Raw genomic sequence first — 22346 nt, forward strand, 5'->3', positions numbered from 1 at the left:
ATGGATATATCCTACTCCGGGGTGGTGTGCAGTTGATTATTAATTCAAAGGCACAATCTAAAGGTCTGTGGGGAGGAAAAGTTTCCACTTGGCGTTTATAGAAGACTTCCCAAAAACTGATATAAGGTTTCGACAAACGTCCAAAACTTGTTTTACAGGCCAAGGTCTAGGGGGAAGAATGACATGCAGGCATTGATGTGGCAAGTTTCACTTCATCGGTTTATCTAACCACAAGTCCAATCAATACCTGTAGAGTATTTTTGTAACCAGTCATTGCCCAGGAGAAGAGTTCTGAGGAAATTCTCCAAAACATGAAAGGAGTTTTTTTCCTGATGGAGTGCTCCTACTTGCATGGAGATGGGTTTCATAAACTGGCGGATGATTTCTAGCAATAATTCATCATCCACTGAAGCATAGGAAAGAGGCTTGTACAACTAGACTACGGGTATTTAATCTGAATCAGATTGAGCAGTAGCAAGGGCTAGTAGAAGTTTCTGAAAAAAGGATGCCAGACGAGGTACCCAACGGACACAGTCTGGTTCACGTTGTGCTTCACGAAACGAAAGTCAATACTGTTCGGTAAGGAGATTGATTAGTCTATTGAAGCAAGTAAATCCTGACCTGCTAATTCATCCTTAAAGGATTGTGTGCTGATTCAAAAAGCCTTTGCAGGACTTGGGGTCGCCATCATAGCAAGAAATAATTGGTAGATCTTATGCAGGGCTTTAGGTAGCTGCTTGAGGTGCACTGCTGTTAAGGCAGAAGGTCAGCTTAAGATGATAAGACATTCAAACGAGAAGACACATTTTTCAATAACTGAAAGAATTGATCCTGGCGGACCCGTTATCTGGAAAGATCTTGGGCCAGGTCACAAACTTCAGGCAAGGCAAAGACAGCGGGGTCTATGGCCTGAGAAATCTGTCACAAGGCTAACAGAGAATGGTGTGAATCCCACTGTGTTGCCAACAAATTTGGCGTGGGTCTAAACCAGGAAGCGGAGTCTTGAAGAATTCCCAGGTATTCACCATTTAACCTACGTACCAAGATGTGGACTTGGCTACTAGGGATACCAAGGTCGCTATCTTGTAGTAGTTTCCATTGGCAATAGCTGACGTGACCAGACTATGTGTCAAAAACAGTAGGCAAGTACATGGTCAAAACTAGCAAAGGTTAGAGTAGGTGGCTAATGGTCACTTCGGGTATGTTCACACGGCTTATTTTCGTCCGTTTTTTTGGCCATAAACGTCCAAAAAACGGCTGAAAAATCGGAAACAGAACGCCTCCAAAGATCTGCCCATTGATTTCAATGGGAAATACAGCGTTCTGTTCCGATGGTACGTATTTATATGTGGCCGTTTTGAAAAAACGGCACGTAAAAAGACGCCCTGTAAAAAGAAGTGCATGTCACTACTTGAGACGTTTTTGGAGCCGTTTTTCATTGACCCTTTAGAAAAACAGCTCCAAAAACGGCCGTGAAAAACGTGGGTGGCTTAAAAAACGTCTAAAAATCAGTAGCTGTTTTCCCTTAAAAACAGCTCCGTATTTTCAGACATTAGTAAGCGTGTGCACATAACCTTATGGTAAAACAAGCTGGAGGTCAAGGTAGGCAGAGTTCAGTAACGAGAGACGTGCAGAATGTCAGGGCAGGCCGCATACAAGACGTGGGCCAGGTTCATGAAGAGTTGGCAACAGTAATCCAAAACGTAATCCAGCAATAAAACGAACTACAAACTAAAAAATGGATTAACTTTTATAGTATATTAAAAAAAACAAAAAACAGCTATTCTAGCATTGTTTTTCACGTTTTAAATGTATTATAAAGGGTCTGCACGATTACAGCAATACTAAATACATATAGTTTTTTTTATGTTTTACTACATTTGCACAATAAAAATACTTTTAAACAAAAATAATTTCTTTTTGCATCGCCACAGTCCAAGAGCCGTAACTCTGGACTGTCGGTGGCCAGCGATCGCCTTCACAGGCCACCAATGGCTGACAGAGGGAGCCCCCTTCCCTCTGTTAAACCATTTAAATGCCGCGATTGCTATTGACGACAGCATTTAAGGGATAAAACGTCCGGGATTGGAGGCTTCTCCAATCCTAGCCATTGCAGCAGGAGCCTGGCTATAAGTCACAGCTTGGCTAATGCGGTAATCGTGTGGGCACAGCTTCTGTGCTCGCACCATCACAATCCCATACATGCACGGCGAAATGCGCAAATTACTGACTTTCCATGCCGCACAAGTACGTAATTATGCATTAAGTTGTTAATATTGTATGAACGATGCAAAATTATGAATAAAGATTAGTTAAAGGAAACATTTACATTGAAAATGTATAAAGAACTGCATCGCTATAATTAATAATTACTTTGTATTTCCCAACAAAGGTGAAAGATTTTGACAAGTATTCCAGACACACACTAATTGGTGAAATAAAGATTCTACTGAAAGATCTAAAAGTTTCTGAAAATTTGGAATTTGATGAAGATTTGCAGGAGAAAACAAAGGTACACCTATGTACTATATGATAAACTCTATATCATGCAGTGTTATCTTCCTTGGGATACATTTAACAAGTTTTAAAAATCTTTTGTCTACAAAAATGGGACAAATGTCATTTTTACGAGATACTAAATATTTCATGGGCGCATATGAATTTGCCACAAGTACTGCCCTTTAGAAAACCCTTCCATAATGTACAACTGTAGTGAGTGGCATTGGTTAGCTAGGAGTTTTCAAGCACAGAAAATTGTTCAAGCCCTTTATAATTTTGGCACACGTTTGCAACAAACTTGTAATTTAAAATTGTCAAACAAGACGGAAAAAAATAAATAAATGGCGATTGTATGTTTTAAAGTGTACCTTTTCGGGTCGGCCAGCCACGGAGTGTCAGCCGCGAGCCGCCCGCAAATCGCAGGCTGTGCACATGGCCGCGGCCATTATTTTCAATGAGCCCGTTCTTTCTGCGGTCCGGGCTCCGGGGTCATGCACGATCAGTGGAAACCACGGTCGTGTGCATGGCCCCATAGGAATGAATGCGGCTGCAATTCTCCTGTGGATTTTTGGGGGAATTGCGGCCGCAAAAGCATGTTAGTGTGCATGGGGCCTTAGGGTTCATTCAGACGAGCGTAATACTCGTCTGTGTGCTGTCCATTCCAATAACTCACACCACACGGACCCATTAATTTCAATATTCAGAAATACGTGAGTTTTCAGGCAGCGATTGTCCGTTGCATGAAACTCACTGCATGTCCTATATTGGCACCTTTTTGCGCACCTTGTCGCCCATTGAAGTCTATGGGTGCGTGAAAAACACAGACAGCACACTGATGACATCTGTGTGCTGTCCGTGTTTCACACATCAGTTACAAAGAAATGCAGAGTTGGTTTTTTTTTTAAATGTGCTTGCACAATCGTGAAAAACACATGGCACACGCAAAGCACACTGATGGCACACGAACATGAACTGCTGGAAATACGCTGCGTTTTATACGCGTGAAAATTGGACACGCTCATGTGAATGTATCCTTGGGCTGCTTTCACACTAGCGTTACTATACGTTTACCTCTCCGTCAGAGGAAGTGAGGATCGATACATTAAACGGAAAGCAACGGTTCCGTTAGAATTATCACTGATTTAAATGGTAATTCTTTTGTATTAGTTGCTTTCTGTTAGTCTCCGTTCACAAGGTTTCCGTTTTTTTTAATGGAAAAACAAAAGTTATGCAGACTGCACTTTTGTTTCCGTTCAAAAAAACGGAAACCTAGAGAACGGAGACAAACGGAAAGCAACTGATGCAAACCGTTGCTTTCCGTTTAATGTATTGATCCTCTCTTCCTCTGACGGAAGAGAGGTAAACTTATAGTAACGCTAGTGTGAACTTAGCCTAAGGCCGGATTCACACGAGCGTGTGCGTTTTGCGCGTCCAAAAAATGCGGCGTTTTGCGCGTGCAAAAGGTACATAACAGCTCTGTGTGTTAGCAGCGTATGATGCGTGATTTGCGCGCAGCAGCCATCATTATGACACTCTGTATGTTTGTAAACAGAAAAGCACGTGGTGCTTTTCTGTTTTCATTCATAGTTTTTACTGCTGTTGCGCGAATCATGCGCGTCACACGGAAGTGCTTCCGTGTGCTGCGCGTGATTTTCACGCACCCATTGACTTCAATGGGTGCGTGATGCGCGAGAAACGCACAAATATAGGACATGTCGTGAGTTTTACGCAGCGGTCAAACGCTGCGTGAAAATCACGGACTGTCTGAACGGCCCCATTGACTAACATAGGTCCGTGCGAGGCGCGTGAAAATCACACGCGTTTCACGGACGTATATCACGTTCATCTGAATAAGCCCTAAATGTGTGAAAAATAACTCCTCTAGAAACTAGCTTCTCCTCCCCCTCAAATTGTATCAAAAGTAAATTTGGCTGGCAGGCTGGGCCATAACTGCATGAAAAAACTCGTAAGACATTAACCCCTTCCTGGGCTGTGATGTAATAGTGCATAAGTGATGGCATTACACAGCCGACACCCTTGGCATCAATGCTGACCATAGCATCTAAGAGTATTTTCCCACGGAGTGTTTTCAGATGTTTTTCTTGCCGTAAACGTCCCGAAAACGGCTGAAAAATCGTAAGCAGAACACCTACAAACATCTGCCCATTGATTTAAATGGGAAAAACAGCGTTCTGTTCCGACGGGGGTTTTTTTTACATGGCTGCGTAAAAAAACGCTTGCGAAAAAGAAGTGCATGTCAATTCTTGAGGCGATTTTGGAGATGTTTTTCATTGACTCTATAGAAAAACAGCTCCAAAAACGGCCATAAAAAATCTCGCGAGATCACGCTGTAAATCACGCTTGCTGTCATTAACTCCCACACTAAACGTTAGAGAAGTATCGGCAGTGATGAATAGACATCCCGTCCTGGTTGCACGTGATGTCTATTAACTCTCAAGACTCTTCAGTAACTTTAGTGTGTGAGTATGTGACTGCACACTAGTAAGAACACTATCTGCTGTGTAAATGAATGGGGAGAAGTGCATGATGCTGATTGGTCACTGATTGGTCAGCGTCATACACTCCTCTGTACAACGCCCACTTGGTCAAAAAGTAAAACACGCCCAGTTGTCCATTGATAAACCCATTAGCATAAAGCTAAAATAGGTCATAACTCCGTCAAAAATGATCGTTTTTCTAAATAAAAAACACTACTGTAATGTACTGTAATGTACATTACAGCGCCAATCACATTATGTACAAGATAGGCCACTTATAATGTGGTGACAGAGCCTCTTTAAGGACACAGCCTGTTTTGGCCTTCAGGACACAGCCGATTTTTTTCAAATCTGACATGTGTTACTTTAAGTGGTAATAACTTGGGAATGCTTTCACCTAGCCAAGCGATTCTGAGATAGTTTTCTCATGACATATTGTACTTGATGTTAGTAAAAAAAATTGGTCGATAAATTCAGTATTTATTTGTGAAAAACACCAAAATTTTGAGAAAATTTGTAAAAATTAGCATTTTTCTTAATTTAAATGTATTTGCTTGTAAGACAGATAGTAATGCCACACAAAATAGTTACTAGCTACTATTTCACATCCCCCATATGTCTACTTTATATTTGCATTGTTTTTTGAATGTCCTTTCATTTTTCTAGGACGTTACAAGGCTTAGAACTTTAGCAGCAATTTCTCACATTTTCAAAAGAAAATTTCAAAAGGCGATTTTTACAGGGGCCAGTTCAGTTGTGAAGTGGCTTTGAGGGCCTTATATATTCGAAAGTCCCCATAAGTCACCCCATTTTAAAAAATGCACCCCTCAAAGTATTCAAAACAGCATTCAAAACGTTTCTTAACCCTTTAGGCGTTTCACAGGAATTCAAGCAAAATAGATGTGAAATTTACTAATTTCATTTTTTTTGTGCCAAAATTAATTTGTAATAAAAACATTTAGTACCACAGAAGGTTTTAGCCAAGAATTGCAACTCCATATTTATTACCCTGATTCTACAGTTTTTAGAAATATGCCACATGTGGCCCAAGTGTCCTCTTGAACTGAAACACGGACCTCAGTAGCAAAGGAGCATCTAGAGGATTTTGGGGCCTCCTTTTTTTAGAATATATTTTAGGCACCATGTCCGGTTTGAAGAGGTCTTGTGGTGCCAAAACAGTGGAAAGCCCCCAAAAGTGACCCCATTTTGGAAACTACACCCCTCAGGAAAATTATTGAGGTGTATTGTTAGCATTATAAGCCCACAGGTTTTTTGCTAAATTTATTGGAAATAGTCTATAAAATTTAAAATCCACCTTTTTTCTGAAAAAACATAGAATTTTTTAATTTTTACAAGGAATAAAGGAGAAAAAACCCAAAACGTTTGTAAAGCAATTTCTCCCGATTACGGCAATACTCCATATGTGGTAATAAACTGGTGTTTGGACCCACAGCAGGGCTCAGAAGGGAAGGAGCGCCATTTGGATTTTGGAGCACAGATTTTGCTGGAATGATTTTCGATGCCATGTCGCGTTTGCAACATCCTGGAGGGACCCAAACAGTGGAAACCCCCCAAAAGTGACCCTATTTTGGAAACTACACCCTTCAAGGAATTTTCCTAGGGGTATAGTTAGCATTTTGACCCCACAGGTTTTTTGCAGAATTTTGTGGAATTCGGCCATGAATATGAAAATCCACTTTATCTGAAAAAACGTAGAAATTTTTAATTTCTATTAGGAATAAAGGAGAAAAAGTACCAATTACGGCAATACCCCATAAGTGGTCATAAACGGCTGCTTGGACACACGGCAGGGGTCAAAAGGGAAGGAGAACCATTTGGAGCTCAAATTTAGCTGGAATGGTTTTCGGGTGCCATGTCACATTTGCAAAGTGCCTGTGGGACCAAAACAGTAGGAACCCCACAAAATTGACCCCATTTTGGAAACTACACCCCTTAAGGAATCTTTCTAGGGGCACAGTTAGCATTTAGACCCCACTGCTCTTTTGCAAAATTTATTGGAATTAGGCCGTAAAAATGAATATCAGCGTTTTTTCCACTAAAAAGTTGAATTTTTTCATTTTCCCAATGGATAAAGAGGAAAAAGTACCCCAACATTTTAGTTTGGTTTTTGGAGCACAGATTTTGCTTGGCAGTTGTTCTGTTTGGGGTTTTGCTGGTATTTCAGTTTGTAATGTGGGTGTCACGGCGCGGGGTGTGGACCCACTGGGTCGTACCGCGTAGCGGAGTAGCAGCTGGCCAACAAGGTACAAAACAATGTCTATAGTTCAGAACGGGTACCTGAGGCAATGTAGACGGTGGCGGAAGCAGGACTTGACTTTCACAGCAGGTAACGCCGCGGATGCAGCGGGAAGGCACAACTTGACTTTCACAGCAGGTAACGCCGCGGATGCAGCAGTAAGGTACAACTTGACTTTCACAGCTGGAAACGCTGCGGATGCAGCGGGAAGGCACACCTTGACTTTCACTAGTAGATACAATAGCATGGGATACAGGGTACAGGCAGCAGGAACGGGTAACACTGGGAACTGGAAAACACTGGGAGACCTTTTGCAAGACAAACTAGGGTATACAACAACGCTCAGGCAAGGAACCAGTGGGCAGAGCCCCTTTTTATAGTCCAGCAGCCATTTGGGCTGATAATTGATATTAGACAGCTGGACGCGTACTAGCCCTTTAAGACCGTGCACGCGCGGGCGCGTGCGCTCTGCGGGAAACAGTACGAGGTCCCAGAAGAGAGTGCCGGCGTCTCCATGGAGGGAGTGGACGCCGAGAAGAGAGCTGTCCATAGCCGAGATCGTCAAGGGGTGAGTTTGAACGACGACCCCCGGCCACGGGCATAACAGTGGGGGCATATGTAAACTGTGCGGAGTACATCAGGGTATATGTAATCTGTGCGGAGAACATCAGGGCATAATAAGAGGGTATAATAATGCGGTAAATAAATAATATTTCAGAGATATGTGGCCGGTGTCGCACTGATAAATGGGGCCAGACGTTATCCGCTTTTGGACACCCTGCACATTATGTGCCGCTGTATTCTGAGAGGCAGACCTTTTTTTTCATTTTTCAGTCAAAAGTGCTGTGTAAGGGCTGGGCTTGTATTTTGCGGGACGGGTTGTAGTTTTTATTGGTACCATTTTTGGGGTACGTGCGACTTTATGATCACTTTTTATTGCATGTTTTGTGAGGGGTGGTGATAAAAAAAACAGTGACTCTGGCGTGTTTTTTTTTGTTAGTTTTTTTGCGGCGTTCACCATGCGGGAAAAATAATATATACTTTTATTTTTTTAGTGGTTACCGACGCGGTGATACCAAATATGTGTACTGTTTTTAACATTTTAAAAGGCTTATTATAGGAAAAAAAGGCAGTGTTTGTTTCTATTAACTTGAAACTTTTTTATTTTTACACTTTTAGGAAACTTTTTTCATTAACTTTTTTCAACTTTTTTTTTTGTCCCACTAGGGGACTTGAGGTCCTGCACCTCTGATCTTTACTCTAATGCATTGCACTACCCACGTAGGGCAATGCATTAGAGCTGTCAGTCATTCACTGACAGCAAGCCTATTAGGTCCCGTCTGTGGGCGGGGCCTAGTAGGCTATCGTACGTGGCAGACCAGGAGGCCATTATTACGGCCTCCGGTTGCCATAGCAGCGATCGGATTCGTCACGATAACATCGTGTCTGTCAATCGCTACATACCACTAAGATACCCATCTGAGGGGTTAATGGCAGGGATCGGAGCTAGCTCCATTCCCTGCCGTTACAGCACAGTGTCAGCTGTAACATACAGCTGACACCAACGGCTGATGTCGCAGGCTCAGCTTCTGAGCCTGCGCCATCTTGAATTTGCGGCCGGACGCCTTTTAGGCCCCGCCTCTGGGCGGGACCTAGCAGGCTTCCGTACTTGGCAGACGGGAGGCCATTGTTAGGCTTCCGTTCTGCCGGAGCAGTCATCGGAACCCTGTGATTTCATTGCAGGGTTCCGATCGGCTTGTAAACACCATAGATGCAGCTCTCGGTTTTGAAGGCTGCATCTAAAGGGTTAATCGGCCGGATCGGAGGCTAGCTCCGGTCCTGGCCTTGAAGCAGTGATAGCATTAAGCTGTCACTGCTTTAAAACAGTGTCTGCCGACACAGTGCCCTGTTAATGCTGTGACGTAATAGTCCGTCAGTTTGCGTAACAGCACAACTCCTGTGACGGACTATTACGTCACATAGCGGAAAGGGGTTAATATAGGTATTTGGTCAAGGCTGGGGCGGACACAGACAGCTGAGGTCTCCTGTGCAAGTAAATTATATGGGCCCCTTGCTCTTCAATTTCTCATCAAACATCACCCACTTATGTCTCTCTAACAATGAAGTCTATTAGCTCAAGCATTTTTTCATGTAATCTAATAGACAGAATAGACAGAAGAAGACTGATTTAAGGTCACAGTGGGCCCCCTTACCTACTGGGCCCTTGTGCAACTGCACAGGTTGAACTAATGGTATGTCCGCCCTTGGGTCTAGTGTCCAATATTAATATAGGGTTTCTGAATATATTTAGGGGGTCTGGTCTGTTTTTTTTTTATTAATTTAGGGGGTCTGGATATATTAGGGGGATCTAATTTTTTTGTCTTATTTAGCGATCTGGTCTGTGTGTCCAAAAATAATTTAGGGGTCTGGCCTGGGGTCTGAATTAATTTAGGTGTCTGGTCTGGGGGTCTAGTTTGAGGTTTACATTTTCTGTGGGTTCTGTTATATCGGTACTATTTATGTACAGTATAGCACACAGTGTATGTGTGCGATATAGCAGCTGGGAAAATAGGTGTTGCACACTGAATCTTCTCCCCAGGTGAAGTAAAGTCCAACTACAGCCCTGACAAATTTGAAAGGTAAGATTTTCTTTAAATTCTCATAGGTTAGCTTAGGTTCACGCCATTCAATGACAAACGTATGCACTGTACAGATGTGTTTTGAAATCGTCTGCTGAACGTAATTCCCAAATGTGGTATGCACCGAATTCCTCTATCCAATGTTTTTTTGATTTACTGTCATTTTAGAATAGTGACAGTAAAGTTTCAAGCCGTGCTACAAACACCAATCAGCCATAAAATAAAAACCACTGACAGGTGAAGTGAATAACATTTATTATCAAATGGCACCTGTCAAGGGGTGAGATATATTAGGCATTAAATCAGTTCTTGAAGTTCATGTGTTTTGAAGCAGGTAAAATAGGCAAGTGTAGGGATCTGAGCGACTTTGACAAGGACAAAAGTTTGATGGCTAAACGACTAGGTACATGCATCTTTAAAACGGCAAGTCTTGTGATGTGTTCTCAGAATGCAGTGGTTAGCACCAAGGAAGCACAATCAGTGGGGTTGTAATGTCCGTGGTTGCGGGCCGTCAGCTCCAACCTCCCCCTGACTGCTGCAGCCATGAGTCGGCAAGTGCTGGCCCCAGCCTCCTCCTCAGGAGACGCCAGCGCTCGCGTCCACTCACCTCAGCCGGATCCCGTAGGAACTTGTGATGAACTTTGACCCGTGAGTACCCTGGACTATAAGAGGGGTCCAGCCCCCTGCTTCTATGCCTGAGTGTTATTGTTTCCCTTAGTCTGTCTTGCGAAAGGTCTCCGAAGTGTCTTCCAGCTTCCCAGTGTTCCCCGTACCTGTATCCTGTTTCCTGTGCTATCTGTACCACCCTGGTCTACTGCCGTGCTTAGCTGTTGTCGTGTTGTGCTTCATCTCCACGCCTGTTCTGCTGCTCCACGCCTGACGTCTACCTGCCGCCTGGTCCCAGCCGAGCCTGCCTTGCTGCTGTCTACATTGCCTCAGGTGCCCTTTTCTGAACTATAGACTTTGTACCATACCTGTTTGGCCAGCTGCCATACCGCTACGCGGTATGGCCCAGTGGGTCCACATCCCGCCTCGTGACAGTACACTTAGGCCATGGACCCCGCTGGCCAATTTAAGGGCATGTCACCCTCCCAAGCCATGCAGGCAGCCCTGCAGGATGTCCGAACAAGACAGGATCAACTTCTTGTGGTGGTGGACTCCATGACGCAGCAGCTAGGGGCGCTAACTGCTTCCATTTCCTCTATACAAGCTCCCCCGACCGACCCTCCTGCTACTTCTCCTGGCGGTTCCAGTTCGGATTCCCGCTTCTCGCTGCCATTACCTTCTCGCTTCCATGAAGACGCAAGTACGTGCACGGGATTTCTGAACCAATGCTATATCCATATTTCCCTGCACGCCCGAGCATTTCTGTCGGGCGGAATCAAAATCTCCTTCATCGTGTCTCTACTTGTTGGCAAGGCCCTGGCATGGGCGAACCCAATCTGGGAACGACAAGGACACGAGACTTGAGACTTCCAGGGGTTCGTACGGTTGTTCCAAACTGTGTTTGAGGAGCCAGGATGTTTTTTTTCATCGGCAGCCACGGCTATCTTCAACCTTCGCCAAGAGGACACCTCCGTGGGCGAATACACCATCCAGTTCCGGACCCTGGCGGGAGAGCTGTCCAGGAACAATGAGGCCTTGGTGACATCCTTCTGGCATGGCCTGTCGCCCAGGATCAAAGATGAACTTGCTGCCCGAGACCTACCACCTGCCTTGGACGACCTGATTCTGTTGGCTACTCGGGTAGATATAAGCCTCAGGGAGAGGTCTCATGAGATGCAACAGGAAAGACGGCTTCCTAGAATTGCACCCAACTTTCAACAACCCCTCTTTCCTTCATCTACTGCTACGCCCGAGGTGCCAATGCAGGTGGATCGCCTAAAATTTGCTATACAAGAGAAACAGCACAGATGCACCTCTGGTCTCTGCATTGATTGCGGCCTCACTGGCCGTGTCGAGCGTCTGTGTCCATAGAAACCAAAAAACCCCAACGCCTAGGTTTGGTTGGAGAGACAACCCAGGGCGCTACTGCATTTAATTGTGAACTCTCTTCCAAACAGTTTATTGCCGTGACCATCGTCGCTGGCAAGAGGCTCCATCCGGTTTCTGCCTACCTGGACTCTGGCTCTGCAGCTAATTTCATCCGTCAAGACCTTGTGGATCTTCTCCAGTTGCCTACTGTCCGCCTGGAAAGGCCGTTGATCGTTGCCTCGGTAAATGGACTGCCTTTGCCTGACCCAGTTTTTTCCATGACCAAGCCATTGAGACTTCAAGTGGGAGCTCTTCACACTGAGCTCATCTCCCTGTTTGTTCTGCCCAAGGCCGTCAACCCCGTGCTGCTGGGTTTGCCTTGGCTCTGTTTGCATGCTCTAGTCCTGGATTGGAACTCCGGAGAGGTTCTCCAGCGGGGTCCCAAGTGTCTCGACCGCTGTCTGGGTCATATCCATCCACCGCAGCCTTCTCTGCATCAGTCATTGGCAGGGTTGCCTCCGTGTTTCTCTCAGATCGCTGATGTCTTAGACAAGAAGGAAGCAGAGATGTTGCCGCCTCATCGTGCCTATGATTGTCTGATTAACTTGGTTCCTGATTCATCCCCTCCTCGCGGTAGAGTATACCCTCTCTCCCTTCCAGAGACTCCGTCTATGTCGACCTATATCAAGGAGAAACTGGAGAGGGGCTTCTTTCGTAAATCCTCATCTCCGGCCGGAGCCTTGTTCTTCTTTGTCAAGAAGAAGGATGGATCCCTTCGTCCCTGCATTGACTACCGAGGCCTCAATCGGATCACGATGAAGAACAGGTACCCTTTGCCTTTAATTTCGGAACTGTTCGATTGCATACGGGGGGCACATTTTTTTTCTAAGCTGGACTTACGGGGGGCCTACAACCTGATTCGGATTCGTCCGGGTGACGAGTGGAAGACAGCATTTAATACTCGTGATGGGCACTATGAATACCTAGTGATGACCTTTGGCCTGTGTAACGCCCCCCGCGGTGTTCCAGGAATTTGTGAATGACATTTTCCGTGACCTCCTCTATGTTTGTGTAGTAGTCTACCTTGATGGCATTTTGATTTTTTTCCCCAGATCTCATCAGAGTCATGTCCGCCAGGTGTTGCTTCGTTTAAGGGAGAATCATCTTTGCGCCAAGCTGGAGAAGTGCATGTTTGAAAAAAATTCCCTTCCCTTCCTGGTTTACATCAGGGCCCCAAATAAACCCTGAGAAGGTAAAGGCTGTCCTGGAGTGGCCACGCCCCCAGCGCTTAAGGGCCATACAGCGCTTACTGGGATTCGCCAATTTCTACCAGCTGTACATCCCCAACTTCTCGTCATTGACAGCCCCCATCTCTTCCCTCACAAAGAAGGGTATGAATGACAAAATGTGCACTCCGGAAGCTAAAGCCGCATTTGAGACCTTGAAAAAAGCCTTTACGTCAGCCTCTATTCTTCACCACCCTGATGTGTCCTTACGGTTTTCTTTAGAGGTGGACGCTTCCTCTGTTGGTACTGGCGCACTGTTGATCCAGAGAGGTTCTAAAGGCAAGACTGTGGTATGTGGCTACTATTCGAAACTGTTTTCTTCCGCAGAGCGCAACTACTCGATTGGGGATCGGGAGTTACTGGCCATTAAGCTGCCCCTGCAGGAGTGGAGACACCTACTGGAAGGCGCAGTCCACTCTCTACTGGTCTTCACAGATCACAAAAATCTGACCTATTTACAGAAGGCACAAAGGTTGAATCCTCGTCAAGCCAGGTGGTCATTATTCTTTGCTCGATTGTGGTTCGAACTCCACTACCGACCTTCCGACAAGAATGTGAGGGCCGATGCCTTGTCTAGGTCATAAGAAACAGAGTAGCAATAAAAAAGAATATATATGTTTTCATTAAAACATATATGTTAAAACTGGATATTTAAGAAAGCGCTACACAATTGGAATAGTAGAATGATGCATATGGTAGATTTATTGCATAAAAGGAAGGGCAAAACGTTTCAACGCAGAACATGCATCTTCATCAGGCCAATAATTGACCTCTTATTGGCCTGATGAAGACGCATCTTCTGCATTGAAACGCGTTGCCCTTCCTTTTAGGCAATAAATCTACCATATGCATCATTCTGCTATTCCAATTGTGTAGCGCTTTCTCAAATATCCAGTTTTAACATATATGTTTTTTTGAAAACATATATATTCTTATTTATTGCTATTCACTCGCGGCGCAATACCATTGTTGCCGATACCTGGATACTGAAAGCTGCAACCTTGTTACAACACTGCTTACATCCCTAAGCTGTACCTGCCAGTACAAGCTCTCACAGTGAGTGCAACAACTTACTCTTGCTATCCATTACACTACCTATCAAGGTTTATCTTGCACCATGTGGCGCTGTGTACTTTTTTCTTTTCTCAGACATCATTCGAAACAGAGGACACTGTGGAGTCTCCACAGAATATTATTGATCCTTCCTGCATCTTCTCTGTGAACCCTCTGCAGGCTAGAGACATTCCTCCAGGAAGAACTTTTGTACGTCTGGCTGACAGAGGAAGAATCCTTCGCTGGGGTCACAGCTCCAAGCTGGCAGGTCACGCGTGGACTCGTAAGACCCAAGACCTAATCGCCCGTCAGTTCTGGTGGCCCATGCTGCCCAAAGATGTCAGGAACTTCATCTCCTCATGCACGGTATGCGCAGCTAATAAAATTGCCCACTCCAGACCAGCTGGCCTACTCCAACCACTGCCTGTGCCTGATGCCCCCTGGCAGCATGTTGCAATGGATTTTGTCACGGATCTTCCTCTCTCTGCGGGTTACAGTGGGATCTGGGTGGTGGTGGATCGATTCTCTAAAATGGCTCATTTTGTTCCCCTGACTGGCCTGCCTTCTGCGGCTCGACTGGCTGACCTCTTCATACAACACATCTTCCGTCTGCATGGGTTGCCCCTGCATATTGTTTCAGATTGAGGGGTCCAGTTCACCTCGAAGTTTTGGAGAGCACTCTGCGATCTCCTTGGTGTAAAGTTGGACTTCTCTTCGGCCTATCATCCCCAGTCCAATGGGCAAGTCGAGAGGATTAACCAAATTATGGAGAACTATCTGCAGCACTTCGTTTCCAGACGACATGATGACTGCGTGCCGCTGCTCCCATTGGCAGAATTCTCCTATAATAACCATACTAGTGAGTCCACCACCTCCAGCCTGTTCTTCATAGTCTACGGCCAACATCCTCGAATACCTCTTCCTGTCTCTACTATGTCCCAGGTGCCTGCAGCTAACTCGACCTTCAGGGACTTTCTGCAAATATGGCAACAGACCCGATCTTCTATTCTGCTGGCGGTGGATCGCATGAAGAGAAAAGCAGATACTAGAAAATGGGTTCCTCCTCAGTTTCTTCCAGGTACGAGAGTCTGGTTGTCCTCAAAGAATATCTGGCTGAGAGTGCCGTCCTGTAAATTTGCTCCCAGGTACCTCGGACCATTCGATATCCTGCATCAGATCAACCCTGTCGCCTACAAGCTTCGGCTGACTCCAACCCTCAGGATTCCCAACTTCTTCCATGTCTCCCTCCTGAAACTGGTGATTCTGAACCGCTATTCCAAGACTCCCAGCCCTGCGGTTGCCTCCAGCGGCCCTTCGGAGACCTTTGAGGTCAAGGAGATCTTGGACACCAAGAGAGTGCGAGGAAAAACTTTTTATTTCGTGGATTGGAGGGGGTTTGGTCCTGAAGAGAGGTCCTGGGAGCCAGAGGTGAATCTCAATGCCTCTACTCTTCTGAAAAATTTTCTCTCTCGCTCTGGTCCCAAGAAGAGGGGGCGTAAGAGGGGGGGATACTGTAATGTCCGTGGCTGCGGGCCGTCAGCTCCAACCTCCCCCTGACAGTCGTAGCCACGATTCGGCAAGCGCTGGCCCCAGTCTCCTCCTCAGGAGACGCCAGTGCTCGCGTCCACTCACCTCAGCCGGATCCCGTACGGTGTGCACGTGTGCTCGTGCCCGCTCTTAAAGAGGCAGCGCACACACTGGAATTTGTTATGAACTTTGACCCGTGAGTACCCTGGACTATAAGAGGGGTCCAGCCCCCTGCTTCTATGCCTGAGTATTGTTGTTTCCCTTAGTCTGTCTTGCAAAAGGTCTCCTAAGTGTCTTCCAGCTTCCCAGTGTTCCCCGTACCTGTATCCTGTATCCTGTTTCCCGTGCTGTCTGTACCATCCTGGTCTACTGTCATGCTGAGCTGTGGTCATGTTGTGCTTCATCTCCACGCCTGTTCTGCTGCTCCACGCCTAACGTCTACCTGCCGCCTGGTCCCAGCCGAGCCTGCCTTGCTGCCGTCTACATTGCCTCAGGTACCCTTTTCTGGACTATAGATTTTGTACCATACCTGTTTGGCCAGCTGCCTTCCCACTACGCGGTACGGCCCAGTGGGCCCACACCCCGCCTCATGACAGGGGGTCAGTGACAACAGGATCATAGGCGCCGAAGGCTCATTTATGCGTCTGGATAGCAAAAGCTAGCCCATCCGGTCTGATCCCACAGAAGATCTACCTTAGCACAAATTAATGAGTGCCCATGCTAACACCTGTCTGCTGTCAAAAGAGTCTACAATGGGCCCATAACTATCATAACTGGACAATGGAGCAATGGAAGAAGGTGGCCTGGTGTTAGGGATCTGCCAGGTACTTCATCTAGCTATACTCCTGGGATTAATCAATCCACACCTGAGGCCAGACCTGCTCGACTGACACCATCTCCCACCAACCAGGGTGGCAGGCTCAGGAGTGGGAGAGCCTATCGCGGCCTGGTCTCTCGGAGTTAGCTCCGCCCCCTGCCCTTTATTACCTGCCCTGTGCTCTCCCTCAGTGCTTGTAATTCTTTTGGATTCCTGGCCCCACTGCTGCTTGCTCCAGCCTGCTTCTGCCGTGCTTCTGCCTTGCTGCAGTTCTGCTTGACCTGCTTGCTTGCCCTGGCTTGCTTCTGTCTCCGTGCCTGCTCGGGTGTACTCACTTCGTCCTGGTCCTGACTGTTCGTTCGCCGCCCCGTTTCCTCGTGGCGTTCCGTGGCTACTGCCCCTTCCCTTGCGTGTTCCCTGTTTGTCTTCCTGTGCACTTAGCCAGCGTAGGGACCGCCGCCCAGTTGTACCTCGTCGCCTAGGGCGGGTCGTTGCAAGTAGGCAGGGACAGGGCGGTGGGTAGATTAGGGCTCACTTTCCCTTCACCTCCTTCCTGCCATTACATAATTACAAGCCCTTACCTAGTCTACCATTTCTCCTACGCTGACGCTATCATGGACCCCCTTGAGACCCTGACCCAGCAGATGCAGGGCCTCTCCCTACAGGTCCAGGCCCTGGCCCAAAGGGTCAATCAGGGTGACGCTGCTTTAGTAGTACCCCTCACCTCACCTCTAGAACCCGACCTCAAGTTACCTGACCGGTTTTCAGGGGACCGTAAGACGTTTCTCTCCTTCCGGGAGAGTTGCAGACTGTATTTCCGCCTAAAGCCCCACTCCTCAGGTTCCGAGAACCAGCGGGTGGGTATCATCATATCCCGACTCCAGGAAGGGCCCCAAGAGTGGGCCTTCTCCTTGGCTCCTGACGCCCCTGAACTTTCCTCTGTTGATCGTTTTTTCTCTGCCCTCGGACTCATTTACGACGAGACTGACAGGACTGCTTTAGCCGAGAGTCAGCTGGTGACCTTACGTCAGGGTAGGAGACCGGTTGAGGAATACTGTTCTGATTTTAGGAAGTGGTGCGTAGCTTCTCAGTGGAACGATCCGGCCCTAAGGTGCCAGTTTAGGTTAGGATTATCTGACGCCCTGAAGGATCTGCTGGTTAGCTACCCCTCGCCTGACTCCCTTGACCAGGTTATGGCCCTAGCAGTACGACTTGACCGACGTCTCAGGGAACGTCAGCTAGAACGCTTCAGTGTGCTCCCCTCTGACTTTTCTGCGATTCCCCCCGAGGTCCCGTCTCCTCGCCCCTCCACGGAGGACTCGGAGGTACCTATGCAACTCGGGGCCTCCATGTCCCCTCGACAACGTAGAGAGTTTCGCAGAATGAATGGTCTCTGCTTCTACTGTGGGGACGACAAGCATCTACTGAACACCTGTCCCAGGCGCAAGAATAAGAAGCCGGAAAACTTCCGCGCCTAAGTGATCATCGGGGAGGTCACTTGGGCGCACAGGTATTTCCCGTTAATGTGAAACGCAATAAAATTTTGCTTCCCTTTCAGGTCTCGTTTGCTGGCCGGTCTGCCACGGGCAGTGCTTTCGTGGATTCTGGCTCATCTGCTAATATTATGTCTGTGGATTTTGCTATGTCTCTAAAGATGCCTTGTATTGATTTACCTTATCCCATCCCTGTAGTAGGAATCGACTCAACCCCCCTTGCTAATGGTTATTTTACTCAGCATACTCCTGTTTTTGAACTCCTGGTTGGCTCCATGCATTTGGAGCAGTGCTCTGTACTGGTGATGCAGGGATTATCGTCTGATCTGGTATTAGGTCTTCCCTGGTTGCAGTTGCATAATCCCACATTTGATTGGAATACTGGGGATCTCACCAAATGGGGTAATGAATGTCTTATGTCATGTCTTTCTGTTAACTCTATTTCTCCCCGGGAGGAGGTAAACACGCTTCCTGAGTTTGTTCAGGACTTCGCCGATGTGTTTTCTAAGGAGGCCTCCGAGGTGTTGCCCCCCCATAGAGATTACGATTGCGCTATCGATTTGGTGCCTGGTGCCAAGCTTCCTAAGGGTAGGATATTTAATCTTTCATGTCCTGAACGTGAAGCGATGAGGGTGTATATCCAAGAATGCCTGGCCAAGGGTTTCATTCGCCCCTCGACTTCTCCTGTAGGTGCTGGCTTCTTCTTCGTGGGGAAGAAGGATGGTGGTCTTAGGCCGTGCATTGATTATCGTAACCTGAATAAGGTCACCGTAAGGAACCAGTACCCACTTCCTTTGATTCCGGATCTTTTTAATCAGGTTCAGGGAGCCCAATGGTTTTCTAAGTTCGATCTACGGGGGGCATATAACCTTATCCGCATCAAAGAGGGGGATGAGTGGAAAACTGCGTTCAACACACCCGAGGGTCATTTCGAATACCTGGTCATGCCCTTTGGGTTGTGTAATGCCCCTGCTGTCTTCCAGAATTTTATTAATGAAATCCTGAGAGAGTACCTGGGTAATTTTCTTGTTGTGTACCTTGATGACATACTGGTGTTTTCCAAGGACTGGTCCTCCCACGTGGAGCATGTCAGGAAGGTGCTCCAGGTCCTTCGGGAGAATAATCTGTTTGCTAAGACTGAAAAATGTGTCTTTGGGGTACAGGAGATACCATTTTTAGGGCAAATCCTCACTCCTCATGAATTCCGCATGGACCCTGCCAAGGTTCAAGCTGTGGCGGAATGGGTCCAACCTGCCTCCCTTAAGGCGTTACAGTGTTTTTTAGGGTTCGCCAACTATTACAGGAGATTTATTGCCAACTTCTCGGTCGTCGCTAAGCCTCTTACGGACCTTACCCGCAAGGGTGCCGATGCCCTCCATTGGCCCCCTGAGGCCGTCCAGGCCTTTGAGACTCTCAAGAAGTGCTTTATCTCGGCCCCCGTGCTGATTCAGCCCAACCAAGAGGAGCCATTTATTGTGGAGGTTGACGCTTCCGAGGTGGGAGTGGGGGCCGTCTTGTCCCAGGGTACCAGCTCCCTCACCCATCTCCGCCCCTGTGCTTACTTCTCTAGGAAGTTTTCGCCCACGGAGAGTAACTATGATATTGGTAACCGCGAACTTCTAGCCATTAAATGGGCTTTTGAGGAGTGGCGGCACTTCCTGGAGGGGGCCAGACACCAGGTAACGGTCCTTACGGATCACAAGAATCTGGTTTTCCTAGAATCGGCCCGGAGGCTTAATCCTAGACAAGCTCGGTGGGCACTATTCTTTACCAGATTTAATTTCTTGGTTACCTATAGGGCTGGGTCCAAGAATATTAAGGCTGACGCTCTGTCACGTAGTTTCATGGCCAATCCTCCTTCCGAGAAAGATCCCGCTTGTATTTTACCCCCTGGTATAATCGTCTCTGCCACGGATTCTGATTTAGCTTCTGATATCGCGGCTGATCAGGGTGCAGCTCCCGGGAACGTCCCTGGGGACAAACTGTTTGTTCCCCTGCAATACCGGCTGAGGGTACTCAGGGAAAACCATGACTCCGCTCTATCTGGTCATCCTGGCATCTTGGGCACCAAACACCTCATTACCAGAAACTATTGGTGGCCTGGGTTGCCTAAAGATGTTAGGGCTTACGTCGCCGCTTGTGAGGTTTGCGCTAGGTCCAAAACCCCTAGGTCCCGACCTGCGGGCCTACTACGTTCCTTGCCCATTCCCCAGAGACCTTGGACCCATATCTCCATGGATTTTATCACCGATTTGCCTCCATCTCAGGGCAAGTCGGTGGTGTGGGTGGTAGTCGACCGCTTCAGCAAGATGTGCCACTTTGTGCCCCTTAAGAAGCTACCTAACGCCAAGACGTTAGCTTCTTTGTTTGTGAAACACATCCTGCGTCTCCATGGGGCCCCAGTCAATATCGTTTCTGACAGAGGGGTACAATTTGTTTCCTTATTTTGGAGAGCTTTTTGTAAAAAGTTGGAGATTGATCTGTCCTTCTCCTCCGCCTTCCATCCCGAAACTAATGGCCAAACGGAAAGGACCAACCAATCCCTGGAACAATATTTAAGGTGTTTCATCTCTGACTGTCAATTCGATTGGGTCTCATTCCTTCCCCTTGCTGAATTTTCCCTGAATAACCGGGTCAGTAACTCGTCAGGGGTCTCCCCGTTTTTCTGTAATTTCGGGTTTAACCCAAGGTTCTCCTCCGTCTCCCCTGGTTGTTCCAATAATCCTGAGGTAGAGGAGGTTCATCGGGAACTGTGCACTGTCTGGGCCCAGGTTCAGAAGAACCTAGAGGCGTCCCAGAGCGCACAAAAGATTCAGGCGGATAGTAGACGTTCTGCTAACCCCCGGTTTGTCGTCGGGGATTTGGTCTGGTTGTCGTCCAGGAACTTGCGCCTTAAGGTCCCGTCCAGGAAGTTTGCTCCCCGATTTATTGGACCTTATAAGATCATTGAAGTCCTCAACCCTGTATCCTTCCGTCTGGAGCTCCCCCCATCCTTTCGCATACATGACGTCTTCCATGCCTCCCTCCTTAAACGCTGCTCCCCGTCCTGGTCCCCCTCGAGGATACCTCCTGTTCCCGTTCTCACCCCTGAGGGGGTGGAATTCGAGGTGGCCAAGATTATGGACAGTAGGATGGTCCAGGGCTCCCTCCAGTACCTGGTCCATTGGAGAGGATACGGGCCGGAGGAGAGGACTTGGGTACCTGCCCGTGATGTTCACGCTGGGGTATTGATCAGGAGGTTCCACCTCCTCTTCCCCACTAAACCGGGTCCCCTTAGTAAGGGTCCGGTGGCCCCTCATAAAAGGGGGAGTACTGTTAGGGATCTGCCAGGTACTTCATCTAGCTATACTCCTGGGATTAATCAATCCACACCTGAGGCCAGACCTGCTCGACTGACACCATCTCCCACCAACCAGGGTGGCAGGCTCAGGAGTGGGAGAGCCTATCGCGGCCTGGTCTCTCGGAGTTAGCTCCGCCCCCTGCCCTTTATTACCTGCCCTGTGCTCTCCCTCAGTGCTTGTAATTCTTTTGGATTCCTGGCCCCACTGCTGCTTGCTCCAGCCTGCTTCTGCCGTGCTTCTGCCTTGCTGCAGTTCTGCTTGACCTGCTTGCTTGCCCTGGCTTGCTTCTGTCTCCGTGCCTGCTCGGGTGTACTCACTTCGTCCTGGTCCTGACTGTTCGTTCGCCGCCCCGTTTCCTCGTGGCGTTCCGTGGCTACTGCCCCTTCCCTTGCGTGTTCCCTGTTTGTCTTCCTGTGCACTTAGCCAGCGTAGGGACCGCCGCCCAGTTGTACCTCGTCGCCTAGGGCGGGTCGTTGCAAGTAGGCAGGGACAGGGCGGTGGGTAGATTAGGGCTCACTTTCCCTTCACCTCCTTCCTGCCATTACATAATTACAAGCCCTTACCTAGTCTACCATTTCTCCTACGCTGACGCTATCATGGACCCCCTTGAGACCCTGACCCAGCAGATGCAGGGCCTCTCCCTACAGGTCCAGGCCCTGGCCCAAAGGGTCAATCAGGGTGACGCTGCTTTAGTAGTACCCCTCACCTCACCTCTAGAACCCGACCTCAAGTTACCTGACCGGTTTTCAGGGGACCGTAAGACGTTTCTCTCCTTCCGGGAGAGTTGCAGACTGTATTTCCGCCTAAAGCCCCACTCCTCAGGTTCCGAGAACCAGCGGGTGGGTATCATCATATCCCGACTCCAGGAAGGGCCCCAAGAGTGGGCCTTCTCCTTGGCTCCTGACGCCCCTGAACTTTCCTCTGTTGATCGTTTTTTCTCTGCCCTCGGACTCATTTACGAC

The 22346-nt window shown here is 47.7% G+C and overlaps 1 protein-coding gene across 1 annotated transcript in view; it reads left to right on the forward strand.

Moving 5' to 3' along the window:
• The window catches only part of LOC142660342 (synaptotagmin-2-like), an 83154-nt gene that overhangs the window by 39886 nt on the left and 20922 nt on the right, over window positions 1-22346 (forward strand). The window contains exon 8 of the mRNA XM_075836943.1: window positions 2393-2512. Coding sequence (XP_075693058.1) covers window positions 2393-2512 — 120 coding nt within the window. The remainder of the gene's footprint in view (window positions 1-2392; window positions 2513-22346) is intronic.

Source organism: Rhinoderma darwinii, chromosome 9 (assembly GCF_050947455.1).
Source record: "Rhinoderma darwinii isolate aRhiDar2 chromosome 9, aRhiDar2.hap1, whole genome shotgun sequence".
In the NCBI taxonomy this organism is placed as follows: domain Eukaryota; kingdom Metazoa; phylum Chordata; class Amphibia; order Anura; family Rhinodermatidae; genus Rhinoderma; species Rhinoderma darwinii.